Consider the following 16,761-nt stretch of genomic DNA (forward strand, 5'->3'; position numbering starts at 1 on the left):
GGCTACAGAATGTTCCTATTTATTACTGTGCATGTTTTATAAGCTGTGTTTCGCCCATAAACAATAACACGAAATATAGTCTGTAGTGAAAAGTTAGTATTTTTACAAGACTGAGCTTAAACTGTGTTAGTGAAATAGTAAATGAATGAATGTATCTTGCTTTATGCTAACTGGAAAACTACAGTCGTTATAACACAGGTGTTCTGTTTCATACACCACATTCCAGTTTACAAGTTACCACGTATGTCACTTTGTGGGTAATTGTTTTTTCTGTATGGTGTCTGCAAACAAATATTAACAAACATATATATATATATATATACGGGATTTAGTTATTTTACCCTGTACTTTAGGGTTGAACTCAGTACAAAAAATTATAAGATTTACAAGTTTGGTATTTTAAGCACTTTTGAATCTTTATTAAAATGGAAAATAGTTCCCTGTCGTCTGTAAAGAATGTTATATTGGTGTTATCTGGTAAAGGGGGTGTTGGGAAAAGCACCCTGTCTGTGCAACTATCATTAGGCCTTGTACATGCTGGGAAAAAGGTTGGGATCTTAGACACAGATATTTGTGGACCTAGTATCCCTAGAATGCTGAATCTAGAAAACGCTTCTGTGTTCCAATGTGATCAAGGCTGGGTGCCAGTGTTTGCGACAGAGGATGAGAAACTGTGTGTTATGTCGATTGCCTTCATGTTGAATGGTAAAGATGACCCTGTTATATGGAGAGGGCCGAAGAAAACAGCGATGATCAAACAGTTTATTACTGATGTACATTGGGGTGATTTAGATTACCTTATTATAGACACACCACCAGGTACAAGTGATGAACATCTTAGTGTTGTTCAAAACTCAAAGGGGAAAGTGAAAGGGGCAATTCTTGTTACCACACCTCAGGTAGGTTATCAATGCTTATATAACCACTAACTATACCATGTTATAACTGAAGACTTATTTATGTAATTAGAATTTTTTTACAAATCTAGGGTGACATGACATTGTTAAAATACAGTTACACTCATAGTTGTTAAACATAGGGAACCTCATTGATTAATGTGGAGAAGCCAGAAAAAAAAGTTACAAGTTGCTTAGGTACATCGCTAATAAACCCTAGTATAAAAATCCATCAACATAAAATTGATAACTTGTAACCTGTTCGTCATGCACTCTTGTATAAAAACCACCACATTTAAAAAAGATTGGCTGTTAAATTAATAATTTATAAGTAACCCTGTATCGCAGGCAGTTGCTGTGTCGGACGTTCGTCGAGAACTGACATTCTGTCGAAAAACATCGATCCCTATAATAGGGGTTGTTGAGAATATGTGCGGGTTCGTCTGTCCTCACTGTTCTGAGTGCTCGTTAGTGTTTTCGCAAGGTGGAGGCGAAGCTTTAGCAAAACAAGAAGGATTAGATTTCTTGGCTCGAATACCGTTGGACCCAGACCTCGCTAAGTGTTGCGAAGACGGAAAAAAAATGATAAATGTTTTCCCGGATTCTAAGACTTTAAATTCAATTAATCAATTGGTTGATAAAATGTTGGTTTAGTTTATTTAATTTGTGTTGTTTATTATGCGTCCCCGTGTTTAGTGCAAGTTCACTTTATGTTTGAAACAGCATTAAGTTCACTGTATACCAATAGGGCTAGCAATAGAAGTGGTTTTATTGGACTAAACTTAGTCAAGGGGTGGACTTGTACTAACTAAAGAAACTAGTTTATTATAATCTTCAGTCTTTGGACAACATACAGATTGCTATGCTTAAATTTTCAATGCTTTGGCTTTATTATTTAATCCAGTGTTTCTCAACAAATGGTCAAAATTTGATTTGGTTGGGTCGCCTACTACAGTGGTTCACAAACCTTTTTGACTTTTTTGTAAAAGTTAAATCATTTTATTTCATGCTTACAAAAGTTGTGTGAAATGTAGTTTCGGAAGTTGGGTCGCCAAAGTTTTGCTATTAAATTATGTTATTTTTAAAAGGTTAAGAACTACTGCAACAGTATAATATATAAAACTTTAAAATATCTACTTTTGAAACCATTTGAATAAGCATTCAATTAATATCTTTTTCCACTCTACAATGAACAGGCTTAGATATTTAATTAAATATTATGTGCATTGTTTTCTTCCAAATCAACCAGAGTTGTACAGCGAAGCATAAACTGATAATCGCCGCGAACCGAGACGAATATCTTAATCGACCAACGCAGCCAGCAGGGTTTCTTGCCGACAACCCAAACATATTATGTGGTGTGGACCTACAGCCTGGTGTGAAGGGAGGGACATGGTTTGGTGTCAACAAGCAGGGAAAGTTTGCTTTTCTCACCAATTATTTGACTCCAAAAGAAGACGCTTTTACCGATAAAGTGTCGCGAGGGTTTATTGTTCGTAATTTTTTAGAGAATGAAATGAATCCACATGATTATATAGCAAGCACACTCATGTCTCGTGAACATAGACCACACCATTTTGTTGGGGGCCAGTTCACTAATAACTGCCAGAACATGAATGTTAGCTACTTTGGAACGCATGATAGTAGCTCCCCACTCAATTTAGATGATGGCGTTTATGCTCTCGCTTGCTCTACTTTGGGAACAAAATGGCGGAAAGTTAATCATGGCAGCAATAAGTTTCAAAAAGTAATTCAAAACCCAAACAGTTCAACTAAAGAATTAATGGATAATTTATTCACTGATGTTCTGTCAGATAAAACCCCCCTTTATCCCGACGCACTTGTAAAAAAGCAGTCTGGTTCTTACTTGCCTGAGGAATTTTTAAAGCTGTATTGTTCAGTTATGATATCTGGGTATCCAGATTATGGTACACGGATGCAAACGGTGTTAATAGTTGTAATAATAATCAAATGCACTTCGCTGAGAGGACCATTAATCCAAATACAGTTGAACCAAATCCTTCAAGTTATTTTACTTTTCCAATTGATAGCGGTATATAAACCATAGATACTTGATGTTTGTGCAATACTTGTTGACTGTTATTGTGAACAACTTTTCAACCTACATAAGGTCATGGGCATTGATTTGATTCACTCCGTAATTTTGCAACAAAAATGGCACATAATATAATTTGTTATTTATCTATTTAAATACAGTAACATTTATTCATTCATTCATATATAAATAAATTTAATCACATTTATACAGGGTCGTTGTGCACGTAGAAGGAGTATGTATTCGGATATGCAGTTTTACTTGGCACGCTTTTAAAATGGGCGTTTTCAGTACTGAGTAGTCAACATTTGGCTTTTCATAAAACTAAATTTAATTTGTATTATAGGGCTTTGATGTACTTTTAATAAAACCACTGTTTTATGTTGTACATTCAAACAATAATAATTTTGAATATTAACTGACGTGATACCTTCAAACACAGACAGCGGTCTCAATACAGGAAACCAATTTCCTGAAACAAGAAAATGACAAAACATTTCAGAGTAAGAGCCCAACGTTTCCTTTAAACTCAAACTTTTCAGAAATGTTTTCATGTTTAATAACCACCACACTCCTAATATAAGACGGCGAGTTCTGATACAAAATCATCTCTTCATTCAGAAAGAAACAAAGTGAGTGGTTGGTTTGTTTTAATCGTGTTTTGTGACTAACATTGAAAACAACCCAGTTTACTTGGTTGCTTTGTTTTGTGACTTTTTTACTTGTTTTTTGTGACTTTTTTTGCCTGACTTTGTTCCAAGATTTTTTGTTTTACTTGTGTTTTTTAATTAATATTTGTTTCTGCAGATGAATAAGTCAGTGCTTCTCCTCTTGCTTGTCATCGGACTCCTCACTGATATTTCGTTGGCGGGTAAACCATTGGGGGCGCCCAGCTATTGGTCATGGAACCAAAAGAAAAACGCCGAGAAGGGTAAGCGAACATTCATCTTTAACTTTGTGTGCAAGTCCATGCTTTTGTTTATACATTCAGAACAACAGCTTGTTTCATACCCTGAATATTGGGTGCAATTATTAGCCACGCTTTTTAACTGACACCCTTTCCCACACTTTTATTCATAGGGTGTTTTAACAACTGTTGTTTTGCTGTTGATTCCCTTCTCTTCGTTCTTTAAATAGCATGATCTTCATTTTCAAAGAGCTGAATAACAAATTATGTTATGTAACATTGCTGTAACAGATTCAAAAGAAAGGAATCAAAAGCAAAACAACAGTTGTTAAAACAAGCTAAGAGTAAAAGTGTGTTGTTATAACACAAGTGTTCTGTTTCATACACCTCGTGGCGCTTACACCAAACCCATAGCAGCAACGCCGAGCCTTGAACTCGTATCCTCCAGTCTAGTGGCAAGCATCCTAACCATTGTGCTACGCCAGCAGCTAATTTACGTTTCTTTACTCTGTTTCAGTTAAAGACTTGATGGAACAACGAAATGAAATGAATATGGCTGACTTTTTAGTCATATAATTCAAACAACTGCAAAATACTCGCAGTGAATAAACCACTATAAATATACATGTCGTTTTTTGTCGTACATACCTCCAGGATTATATTGTTACATTGAATACAAACATGACAGCCCATGTATATATGACAGCCTAGTATTATAATGCTGAGAAACTTTCCCTAGTATTATAATGCTGAGAAACTTTCCCTAGTATTATAATGCTGAGAAACTTTTCCTAGTATTACAATGCTGAGAAACTTTTCCTAGTATTACAATGCTGAGAAACTTTTCCTAGTATTACAATGCTGAGAAACTTTTCCTAGTATTACAATGCTGAGAAACTTTTCCTAGTATTACAATGCTGAGAAACTTTTCCTAGTATTACAATGCTGAGAAACTTTTACTAGTATTACAATGCTGAGAAACTTTTCCTAGTACTACAATGCTGAAACTCTGCCTTGGTGTAAAAAAATTCTTCTCGCTTTTGTATTCGCGCTCAAGTTTCTCGCTGTATAAAGGTGGCTGTACACAGTATCCGGAATTCGTCCGTTTTGTCTGTTTTGTCCGGATTTCGCTGCCGCATGCGGAATTCGGACACGGCGCGAAAAAAATATAATGTACACAGTATCCGGATTCCGCACGATTAGAGATTCCGGACCGGATTTTTGCCGTTCGAATCGAGGAAGCTCATGCTCTACTTTTGTTTTGCGGTTTGTTATTGCGTGACAATTTCGGTTTTGGCAATTAGGCAAAGAAATACATAAATTGGGCTATTATATATATTATTCACCAGAATTATGTGTATTTGGTGTGTTAAATACGTTTTGCATCAGCATGGTATTAGTAAATACTGAAATTAATTTAAAAGCGCTACTAGGCCTATACTAAGTGCTGGATTCATAATTAAATTTCTTAAACTTGGTCACAAACACACGCGATACCAATTTGCTGAGATATCCATACAAACTTGGAAAAAGTGATTTTCCGCAGACGCTTTGTTTTCCCCGCACCGGATACTGTGTACATAGATATCGGACAAAATGTTTCGCCGAATCGCAAGCGAATTCGCACGCCGGATACTGTGTACAGCCACCTTAAGCCCTCCAAGTGCTGTGTGGGGAGGCAGGCGAGCCCTGTTATGCTTGCTGTTCTTAATATTTTCTGTAGCGTGGCGTTGTTGTTGCCTTTCATTCAATGGAAAACGAAACCTTACGTAATGTATTGTTGCCGTCACTGCACGTCCCGGTTTACCCCGCGCGTGGCTGTTTCATACACTTCGTGTGTCGCTTAAGAGTTACCACGTATGTAACTTTATGGGTAATTTTTTATTGTTGACAATTCATACAACCCATTAGTGACCACAAGGGTGAACTAAATCAGATATTTTGCAAGTAAATCCAAGTTATGATAGATTACTGTCGGTAAAAAGTACTTGTGGTAAAAGGTTGGTGTATATTCTATTACCTTTTGCAACCATTTGTGTATTTGGTTGGTTTATATTCAAGTTTAAACATGCGGATGATTTTACACTATCTTCCAAAATTCTGTAATATTGTACTGTAGGATGGGGGAAGATGGGACACCTCTCATTCTATTTTCTCGTCGCATTTGGTAGTAAACAAAGAACATTCTAAGAGTTATAAAACCGTATATCCTCACGACTCCCATAGACCGTTGTTTATTGTTTAAAAAACGATCAGGATATTTGAATATTATGTGCTAAATGTGTCCCATTTTCCCCCATCCTACTATACATTTTGGGCTGAGTATCGTTTATCGTCGTCGAGCAAAATGTTCTTGTGGAACCTCGTGCCAGCTTACGAGTTACCACATATAGACGTATTGTACGGTGGGGTAACATGGGACACGTGTTAAAACGACTGTCGTTTCCGGTCGCGCGAGGATAAAGTAAGTTATATTCATTTAAGAGTAGTTTTTACCATTTATTTAACTCATATAATAAAACGTATAAGCTTACTAACATGTTAAATACATTGTTAAGCAAAGTGTTTATAAGAAATACCTGTAAAGTAATAAAAATAATAATTTTTTCACCAATAAAAAAAACACATTTTGTTTACTAACAAAATTGAACATAATAATGTTAACATTTTCAACAAAACAGCTTTTCTAATATTACGTTATGTGTGGTGGAAACAAAACAAATTATTTTTATCCTAAAAATGTCGCTTTTTCCATCCCATCCACTATTTCTTCACTTGTATGCTCCAAGGACATTTGGAAATATTGTGTTTCGTAATTATTTGAATCACGAACATATTTCAAATAATCTGGGTCGCCCAAAAGGACAACTTTGTCTGCAATTATAACGGTCTGTGGTTTTGAGTCGCCGGCCGAATCTGCAGCGGAATGCATGTAGCTCTCACCCTGCAAATATATCATGGGGTCAGATCGGTTGCACCTAAATCCCATATTTTTCTGATCGTGATTTTAACAACTAACAACGAGTCGCGAGGATACGGGTACACAAATCAGCAATTGCTCCAACCCAGTGGTCAATATGGGTTGTCCAAATTACCAGCAATACATAAAAAAATGAAAAAACAAACAATAACATACTCGGTAACTCATAAGCGGGCACGAGGTGTATGAAACAGAACACCCGTGTTATAACGACTGTCGTTGCCCCACCATGTGAGGATAAATAAGTTACATACGTGGTTACTTGTAAGCTGGCACGAGATGTATGAAACAGAACACACGTGTTATAACGACTGTCGTTGCCCCACCATGTGAGGATAAATAAGTTACATACGTGGTTACTTGTAAGCTGGCAAGAGGTGTATGAAACAGAACACACGTGTTATAACGACTGTCGTTTTCCGGCCACGCGAGGATAAAGTAAGTAACATTCATTCATGCATTCATTGTAAGAATAGGTATCCTTATATACAAATGCCAGCCTAACCACTGTGCTGGATGAGTGGAGTTATAATACCCTATCCTAAAGTAGCCGAGTTGTAGCTATAAATATGGAGACAAAAACACACGTAATAATATTACGAACATACTTTGTTGCCCTCCCCTTCAAGTAACTTCAGCAAAGGCAAGTGTGAAGGTTCGTTATGTTTAGTTCGGTTCAGAAATATAAAGTCAAACTTATCGACCCCATAATCCAGGGCGAGGTTTGGGATGACTGAACTTGCTTCACTTGCTATAAATGTAACCTGGTAAACATGGAAGTGTTAATGTTATACATGGATGTATAGGAATCATGCTACAATTATTTAGTGTGTGATCACTTGTTTATAACATGGGTGTTCTGTTTCGTACACCTAATGAGCGTTTACAAGTTACCATGTATGTAATTTTGTGGGTGATTATTTTTATATATGGCTGATAATTTGGACAACCCATTAGTGACCACTGGGTTTAAGCAATTGTCGTTAAGTGTCTTGCCCAAAGACCACATACACATAAAATGAGCATCGGACCCATTATTCTTTGGTTACAATGTAAGCATATGCAGATGCGCCTACAATGGTAGCAGCAACAAGCCTTGAACCTGGCATCCTCTAGCTATATGGCAAGCACTCTAACCCGGCCAACTATAAATACGAGTTACCTTGTATGTAACTTTGTGAGTAATTGTTTTTATATCGTTGATAATTTAAAGTATTAAACACCTCATTAAATTACATGGGGAGTACCCTGACCCAGCCAACTATAAATACACCTATAGTTTATTGTATTGTCTATGAGGCCGTTTTTTTTTGGTGTAGTTAAATGACATCGTCGCCTTTAAAGTTGGAAAGTTTGACCCAATCCCTCCCACCCACAAACGGGAAATTACACTCGCTGAATTAGGTAAGGTTGAGGTTCTATATTATAGTAAACCCACCCACCTGTTCATCCATTCCCACCATCTTAACAAGCGATCTTGCAGCTTCCATGTTTTGCTTACACGGCTCAATAACAATTACTTTGCTACTTCGAGGTAAGTTTCGCATGATTCGCAACAAGACGTAGCCCGCATGACAACCAACCACTAACACTGACTTAGGCATGTGGGATGATACAATGCCATCGATTATTTTGCCTGAAATATATATTGTTTTATAAGATATATTTCACATGGGCGCCAAACATTTTAAAATGCAAGGAGAGGCAGGAAAAGTTAGACCCGCATTTCTATGAAACAAATTTGGTTCCATTATTTACTGATGATGCAGAAAATTACAGCGTAGACCTGCCTACCCTGCCACCCCAGGTTTGGCGCGGTTATATAGGTAAGGTCCTACAACATGGCATGGGAAGTCAGGTTTATGTCATAGATGGCCCATTACCCCAACACCCAGGGTAGTACAACCCATTAGTGACCACTGGGTTGGAGTAATGCTATGTAGTGTCTTGCCCAAGGACACAAATGCTTATCAGTATCGAGCATTGAATCCGGTATCCTTTGGTTACAATGCGCAAGTGCCTAACCACTGATCTACAGCGCCATATACAATAAACTCAGTGAGTCATAACCAATTAAACATCCTCCATGATCACACTGGTTAGTTGGGAACTTGGGACGAGGTAATTCAACAAAGGATTGGGGTCACAATATATAAACAACTTTTTAGCCAAAAACATTTCAAACCATGTTTAAACTGTAATCGATAAATTTTTAAATTTAAATTTCAACTTTTTACCTTTAGTATTGCTTAAGCTAGGTCCAAACTCTTTAGTTTTGAAATAATCGTCAACCACATTCAACATTTCTTCAATATTGATCTTTTTCTCTTGCTCGTTTGGAAATCTATTGTGCACGTAGTTCAACAACCGCTTTGACAACGGTTTGCCTGTAATGTAAAAACATTAATAGCCGGTGAAGGTCTTTAACCATAGGCGCCAAACCTGGGGTGGCAGGGTGGGCAGGCCAACCCAGGAATTTCTATGCTGCAGTAATCAGTAGACATTATAAATAATGTGGGGTTCATTTTATTTACAATGTTTTTCAATAAATCACAGCACATAAACGGCAATCCATTCGATTTAGCTGGGTAACTTTAACTATATAAACATTTTAAAGTTATGTGAAATGTTTTTTTTGAATTTGTCGGCTATTAATTTATGTTTAAAATTTTGCTGTCATTGCTGAAAGTACTGCTCTAATAAAAGGAGCATTAAAAACTGCAATATGTGTTTGAAACATGGGTATGGGGCTGAAAGGTTGAGAAGTACTGCCTTTACATATTTATCACAAATAAAATTCAGCATGTGATGAAAAGTATGTGTTTCAAACATGGGTGTGAACAGCATACTAGGCTTAATAGTGATGTTACTACCACTGCCCATTCAATTTACCAAGCGTACTTTACCAATATTAACTATCACTCAAATACTGGTGAGCTAAACTAAACATACATACGTGCTACACATCATGTATGTAGACACCCAGTTTAACTACAATTTGTTGGCTTAAATATAAAGCAATTGAAACACATAAAAGTTATTATACAACCTGCTAGAGTCCATGGACCGATTTATTAAATTGAATTTTGCATAAAATACTTGAAACAACTATTTTAAAAATCCTATTTTTGTTATCCTACAATGGAGGAACAGACTATTGTTCTAGATGTTTTATTGGCACAGATTATTATAGTTTTGAAACTTTTATCCGAAACGTTATTTCTTTTTCTGTTTTTTTCAATAAGCGTGTTTTAACAACTGTTGTTTTACTGTTACTACCTGTATTTTCGCTTTTGTAAACTCTCTTGTTCTTCGTTAGCGAAGGGGCGAAATACATTTGTTTCAAAGCTACAGCTATGCTGCTTACCTGTTACAGTGGTCCAGAAAGTATCAGGGATATAAAACCGCCCATAAGAATACCACCAGAAGTACCCAGTGTGAAATATCAAGTGTTTTATCATCACAAACCCAATGAAACATGCTAACACGCATATCGCGTATTCTTCAGGTCCGTATAGAGAAGGGTAGAGCAACATTTCCTGATAATTTGGATCAAATGTTATTTTACAAGAAAGTATATTTTACAGCAAATTATGGCACGAGTGAAGAATCCTTTGGTACGTGGCAGAATAGGCTGGCGGAAAGTGTTAGGGGTTGGTGGTTAGGGGTTGATGGTTAGGGGGTTAGTGGTTAGTGGTTATAGGGGTAAGTAGTTAGGGGTTAGTGGTTATATAGGGGTTAGCAAATAAGGTGGGGAGGATTCCTTTACTAGCACCTAAATTATATAAAAGTGTTCAGTAACATTTCCAGAAAAGCAGAACACTCTAAAAACTGGTGAGGTCCATGCAGTAGCACCCCGGGTGTTAGGGTAATGGACCATTGGACCAACTCTGGCCTAAATCTATCAACTCGTGGCATGCCTCGCTTCCAGACTGCAGAGTATGGTAGGTAGCCAGGTCGCGCGATTTTTTACAGACTTTTGGTTATGCATGCCACAATTTGTCCCATGCACGCCAATTCATTAAACAAAGAAAAAAATACGTATTAAATTAAATAAGATTTCCTAACGTGGCTTGAAAATGTACATGCTTTGCACGCAGATTTTTAATGATAGCCCGCGCGCACGCAAAAAATAACCTTCGTGCACACGCGAGATCTCGTCAGGAATTGCCATACTCTGCAGACTGCCTCGCTTTAAGACGTAAAACATTACTTACAAGAAATTGAATACTCGTAAAACACTCTTACGGTTAAAACGTATTTACATTTTTGAGTCATTTTATTGCAAACTTATAAATCTTACCCCAGGATATATCGTTGCTTTATTTGCCATCGTATTAGCTTTTCACTCCGAGCAACAATTTCTTGGAATCTTAGGTTATATTCTATAGCGAAATACGTCCAACACCCACGATATATTTTACCAAATGAACGTAACCACCAACAAACACTTGTTTTAAATTCGTTACGGATGATTAAATTTCACGTGATCATTAAACATAGATACCAGAAAAAATGAATTTTGTAATAAACCGGTGTCTCTCATTTTTTGTTCGTTTCGAAAATATGTACAGCCATATAGCAAACAACGCCTTGTATTATTAGGCACCTACCTAAAGGGTTAGAGGTTCAAGGCTCTACGCTACTACTATTGTAATCGCCGGTGTCCTTAGGCAAGATCTAAAAAGTTTTTCTAACCCAAAATGAGTTGCCCAATTTTTTTAACGTTGTAACTTGTATGCGGACATGAGGTGTATAAGACACCATGTATGCCGTGCAATAAGACACCCATGTCATAACTCTAGTTGCCCAACACACAAGGATAAATATCTAAACAACCAACTGAAATAGTGTAGTTCAAATTTTTTTCTTATTAACTGCACTTGTAAATTTTATCTCAAGATAAACACTTTTAAGAAACAAACAATTTAAAAATCAAAATTACACGTTATACAAATGTAAAGCACGCAAAGCAACCAATAATTACAATGCATATTAATATAAAGCATGTCTGTATAATAAATGTTTTGTTAATACCACAAAATAATACAAGTATAAAAATAATCAATTCGATAGTGCCACGAGTAGAATAATCAAAATTACTTTTTTATTTAAAATTTCAATCAGTATAGTAGGGTGGGGGGAGATGGGACACCTTTTCATTTCATTTTCTCGTCTCATTTGGTGGTAAACAAAGAAAATTCAAAAAATTATAAAACCATATCCTCACGACTCCCATAGACTGTTGTTAATTGTTTAAAACAAGACCAGGATATTTGGATATTATGCGCTAAAGGTGTTCCATCTCCCCCCATAGTACTATACTAATGTCAAGCCTCATTGCTTGATTCAGAGTCCGAGCTGTAAGAAGTATCCCCAAATGCAAGTTTATTATTAGGAACATTTGATGCCGTAACTTCAGGCGTATTGCTACCATTCTGTAAGGACTGATAACATACGTCACAAACTCGTAATGGTTTAGCAGATTGATGTTGAATGATACATTTTTTTGTCGAACACGCGTTACAGACCACCAAGCCACATTTCCGACAATGATGTTTTCGTTGTAATGTTGTGAATCTTGTCTTCTTACACCTCATGCACACAACTGCTTCTGAATCAGGGACCCACGTTGGGGCAAACTGGTCCGTAACACTAATAGATGGTCCTGTTTGAAAGAAACAACAATGTATAGGATAATATATAATAAAATACACTTCACAACATACATTAATAGAGACGACCAGATTAGGTAGTTAAATCATTAGTCCTTTAATAATATAATTACAAAAATCCCCAGAAAATTGCTTTTTGGCTTGCCTGGCAGCGATGAACAACATGTATGTAGTAAAACTGATGCGCAAATATCTCAAATAAATCAACCGGTTTATGTATAATAGAACATGTATTGTATCTGTATTCCATTTTACCAGGCACTACCTTGTCCATTAAGCAGGTTTACGATGTAAACATTAAACAAAAGAAACAAATTCTAGTAATCGCTACACCCCTTCACCCATTACATTTATATTTTCAAACTATCTGTTCATCATTATTTGCCAAAATTTTCTCAACTGGACACGGTATTCCAAGAAAAATATTATTAATAAGTAAAACTTAACTATAAAAGTTTACTGTCTTAGGTTTGTTGACCTATACTAATAATCCAACAAAGTACTTTCGCTTTGCTGGAGTTATACCTTGTACCCGCACTGCCACACATAGCTTATGGGTTTGGCAATCATGCTGTATCCTCCACTACAGTCTGTATGTGAGCTATCTCTTGCCTAAATCTCGGTTGCTATGCTCCGAGACCTTGACTAAGTAGGGCAGCTCAAAAAGCTGCGTTTTTAGGGAAGCTTTGTTGTAGCTTTACCATCAAGCTTTTCTTAATTCCAAGGCTTTAGTATTAATATTATAGGGTGTAACGGCCACATATTTTATACAAAACGTTCTTTTTTTCTCTGTTTTATCAATATGCGTGATTTAACTTTTAACAACTGTTGTTTTACCGTTACTACCCGTCTTTTCGCTTTTGTCAACTTTCTTGTTCTTCGTTATCGTGACCGCAGAAACGAAATAAATTTCATTCATCGTTCAGTATACTATGTATAATATAGCGTATTATGTATATAGTATTCACATTTTGTATTACCTGATTTTTTCTTCTCTTCATCTATACACCTAGTCATGTGTGTGAGCCATTCTTCTTTCTCCATGGCAGTTTGCGCATAAACGGCGAACGACTTTGAAGGTGAAATAATCAACCATCCGTTCTTTAACGTATCAGAACCATCAGCTGCTGCGGTTTCCTCGTTATCGGGGATTTCTTCAACTCTGACATTCCGTAAACTTAACACGCTCTGTTTGTTGTACCTGGGGTACAAGCATAAGTGTTAGGGGCATAGGCACCAAACCTGGGGTGGCAGAGTGGGCAGGCCAACCCTAGGATTTAAACTCCACTTTAAACAAAAATATTCGCAAGGTAAACCCATACAAATCACTAATATTTGTAACCATTGATGGTACATGTTAAATGGATTGATTCATTGTTTTACAATTAAAGTCCACAGAGTGATTTAGTATAGAATCACTCATAATTAACTATTTCAATACAAATTTTGGTTGTTGAACAAATTTTGTTAAATATAAACTTGTTAAATGTATATTATACTTGAAAACTATGATTGGAACAAAGAATTGATTAGTTTAACCACTGCCGTAAAATAAGGTAAAAATAAAAAAACTACATTCAGTATAAAAATACACCCAAAACAGATATTAACATAACCTATTAAAAGTTAGACAACCTTTTTTTCAAATACTTGTACACTAAAACATAAATAGAAAAATACTAAATCTGCTAAAGCCACTAATGAATATATATATAATTACCTTTTCTTATTAATTACAATGTTCCCGTATACCAAAACATCATTAAAAAGGAAAAACTGTCGTGCTTTTGGTTTCTTTCTGCATAGTTTCGTTAGAACACCTTCCCCAACTAACACACGCGATGGATGGAAAAGAGGTTTCCCTGACGATCCGAAACAAGACTCAACGTGGCTGATTCTCCGAGCATTAATCTCAGTGTTGGCCAATCTTTCAACCATTATTCAAACCTAATATTCATTGCGAAACAGGGTTTCTGCAGAAATTGCTACAATTTGAAAAAAACAGTACAGTAGCATGTTTTGGGAAATGAAGCGGACAGTTTTGAATTACTCACACAGTGATTAACTTGTTATTGCTAATTAGTTTTGGATCATTGGGTTTAAGCAATATTAATGAAGAACGAAATAGAATAAAAAGAATCAAACAAAAACGACAAAAAAGCATCTTTACTTTAACAATATAATTTTACACCAGATTTTTTATAGGAATGTATTCGTGGAATATGAAATATAAGTTTATGCATGATGATATTACAGCTCGCATTTCCTTATCAAATCATGCTGTTTATTCCAAAGAACAAATTCATTCAATAAACACAAAAACTAAGCAATGAGAGAAACAGTGTTAGGAACGGTTTATTCTTTATTGTTTTAGTAAACCACTGCCAGGAACATGTTTTCGAACTTTTGGCAGTTCTTCTGGCGTGGGCATATGGTCCCCAGTGACTTTGTTTGGTTCAACGGCAGTTTTAGTTTGTTTTTTCATTTCCGCTCGTGCCATGTTGTAATCGCCCGAGTCAAAATATTTGCAGCCTTTATTTGCGAGTCTTTGCTGCAGTAAACTCGTGCCGCGCTTCGATTTTAGGTTTCCATATTTTGCAGCGAGCAGCTTTTCTTGCTCTTTTTCAATTTTAACAGGGGCTTTGGGGACCTTGAAAGATTCCGTTTCCATAGCAGTGTCCTCACTATTTTGTTGCACCACCTCCATCAGTAATTATATTGTTACAACAGCAGCAATAAGTAACTAAAACAGACGTCTGGGAAAAGGAAAGCACACAAATGATAAGAATTGTAAAAAGGGTAAAAAATGATACTGGTTTAAAATGTTGAATTATATTTAGATTTGAGTAATGGTAAAACTATTTTTTGGTGTGTATAAAACAAAGCATCTGTGTTATAACGACTGTCGTTGCCCGCAAAGCAAGGATAAATAGGTTACATACAATCATATTAAAGATACCAAACCTTGCCCAAAACTAGAGTTGGTATTACAGTGCTGTATTTATAAGAAGGAAAATAAACGATTATGGTGACTTATATTTTCTTGCGTGTGTGGCAGTTTCAATAGTTAGGAACACAGGTGTTCTGTTATATACATTACATAATCCACATATCAGTTATAACTTTATGGGAAAGTGTTTTTGTTTGCAGTAGGCACAGTGAGTGACACGCCCACTCACAAATCTAAAGCTCGTATATATTTAAAATATTATTGACTTTTATTTTACTATTTTACTGAAGCAAACATTAAATATTCTAATACTATTAAAAGGTTTTTTGTTTTAAATTTAGCTTAGATTTTTAGTAATTTTAAAACCCCTGGCCCTGTTAAACAGTACAGCAACAAAATTTAGTTACCAAATTGACTTGTCTATACAGTTATAAAGTACTAGCTTATAAATACTTAAATACAAACTATATACTACTGAGTTTAAGTTACAATATTTAGTTATATAATTTATATAAAGCTAAGCTAAACCCAACTGATTAGCGCTTAGAAGCGTACTATAAGTTAACGTAACAACAGACAGCTAACAAATAAGAAGACTATATATATATCATTACCAAACTTATATTTAAAGCATGCACAAACAATATGTAGAATTACTTCGTAGAACAAGGGACTCATATACACTGTATGTTTCTAACTAAATGAAACTACGTCAGTAAATATAACACATTACAATTTGCGCCTCTCGTGTGCTGTGTATGGTTTCTATTGGTCGCTACTTTAAAATAATGTATAATAGATGTTACAATAGAGTTAAACGAATAATTTTTTCTTATTTATCCTCGCATGGCGGGGTAATGACAGTTGTTATAACACGGGTGTTCTGTTTTATTCACTTCGTACCCGCCGGTTACCACGTATATGTAACTTTATGGGTGATATATTTCCCATTTTCGTATTTTTCTGTATGGCTGATAATTTTACAACCATTAGTGACTACTGGGTGGGAGCAACTGCCGTTAAGTGTCTTGCTCAAAGATACATATACGCCCCTAATTCTAGCAAGCATCGAGCCCCTACCAGAACCGTCTTTTCGCAACACAGGCGCGCTAACCACTATGCCACGGCGCCGAGAAAACCACGGCAAACTTTCTGTATTCGTAAATATACACTCGTGGTGGCTAGGATTAAATTATCGCCCACAAACTTGGCACCTCGTAAGCGGGCACGAGGTGTATGAAACAACCGTGTTATACGATTTTTGGATTATATAATAGGGTGGGAGAAGACGGGACAC

At 36.1% G+C, this 16,761-nt stretch overlaps 5 protein-coding genes and 2 long non-coding RNA genes across 7 annotated transcripts; 3 read left to right on the top strand and 4 right to left on the bottom strand.

The window, feature by feature from the left end:
* Positions 1-332: 332 nt before the first annotated feature.
* LOC100175075 (cytosolic Fe-S cluster assembly factor NUBP2 homolog) lies at positions 333-2,092 on the top strand. Its single transcript, XM_002128113.5, has 2 exons — positions 333-899; positions 1,245-2,092. Exons 1-2 carry the CDS (start codon positions 426-428, stop codon positions 1,548-1,550), a joined length of 780 nt encoding a protein of 259 aa, XP_002128149.1. The 5' UTR covers positions 333-425; the 3' UTR covers positions 1,551-2,092.
* Positions 2,093-2,115: 23 nt separating this feature from the next.
* On the top strand, positions 2,116-2,964 carry LOC100185264 (transport and Golgi organization protein 2 homolog). The gene has a single exon (XM_002128181.4). It carries the CDS (start codon positions 2,116-2,118, stop codon positions 2,962-2,964), a length of 849 nt encoding a protein of 282 aa, XP_002128217.1.
* A 121-nt stretch (positions 2,965-3,085) lies between these two features.
* Positions 3,086-4,483, top strand: LOC104266803. Its single transcript, XR_717727.3, has 3 exons — positions 3,086-3,584; positions 3,760-3,883; positions 4,377-4,483. It is a non-coding gene; the product is annotated as an uncharacterized LOC104266803 (long non-coding RNA).
* Positions 3,755-5,761, bottom strand: LOC113475168. Its single transcript, XR_003396912.1, has 2 exons — positions 4,508-5,761; positions 3,755-4,111 (listed from the first exon to the last, which is right to left on the bottom strand). It is a non-coding gene; the product is annotated as an uncharacterized LOC113475168 (long non-coding RNA).
* Positions 5,762-6,337: 576 nt separating this feature from the next.
* Positions 6,338-11,342, bottom strand: LOC100180550 (catechol O-methyltransferase A-like). The gene is made up of 6 exons (XM_002128316.5): positions 11,143-11,342; positions 10,207-10,378; positions 9,077-9,226; positions 8,282-8,475; positions 7,448-7,603; positions 6,338-6,803 (listed from the first exon to the last, which is right to left on the bottom strand). Exons 1-6 carry the CDS (start codon positions 11,170-11,172, stop codon positions 6,588-6,590), a joined length of 918 nt encoding a protein of 305 aa, XP_002128352.1. The 5' UTR covers positions 11,173-11,342; the 3' UTR covers positions 6,338-6,587.
* A 358-nt stretch (positions 11,343-11,700) lies between these two features.
* On the bottom strand, positions 11,701-14,474 carry zf(fyve)-9 (zinc finger protein ZF9). The gene is given in 3 exon segments (NM_001047992.1): positions 11,701-12,507; positions 13,495-13,715; positions 14,235-14,474. Coding segments are annotated over 3 exon segments (777 nt in total). The 5' UTR covers positions 14,453-14,474; the 3' UTR covers positions 11,701-12,169.
* Positions 14,475-14,876: 402 nt separating this feature from the next.
* Positions 14,877-15,221, bottom strand: LOC100183604 (alpha-endosulfine-like). The gene has a single exon (XM_002121876.1). The coding sequence runs from the start codon at positions 15,219-15,221 to the stop codon at positions 14,877-14,879; it is 345 nt and encodes a 114-aa protein (XP_002121912.1).
* Positions 15,222-16,761: the final 1,540 nt, after the last annotated feature.

Source organism: Ciona intestinalis, unplaced genomic scaffold, assembly GCF_000224145.3.
Source record: "Ciona intestinalis unplaced genomic scaffold, KH HT000133.1, whole genome shotgun sequence".
In the NCBI taxonomy this organism is placed as follows: Eukaryota; Metazoa; Chordata; class Ascidiacea; order Phlebobranchia; family Cionidae; genus Ciona; species Ciona intestinalis.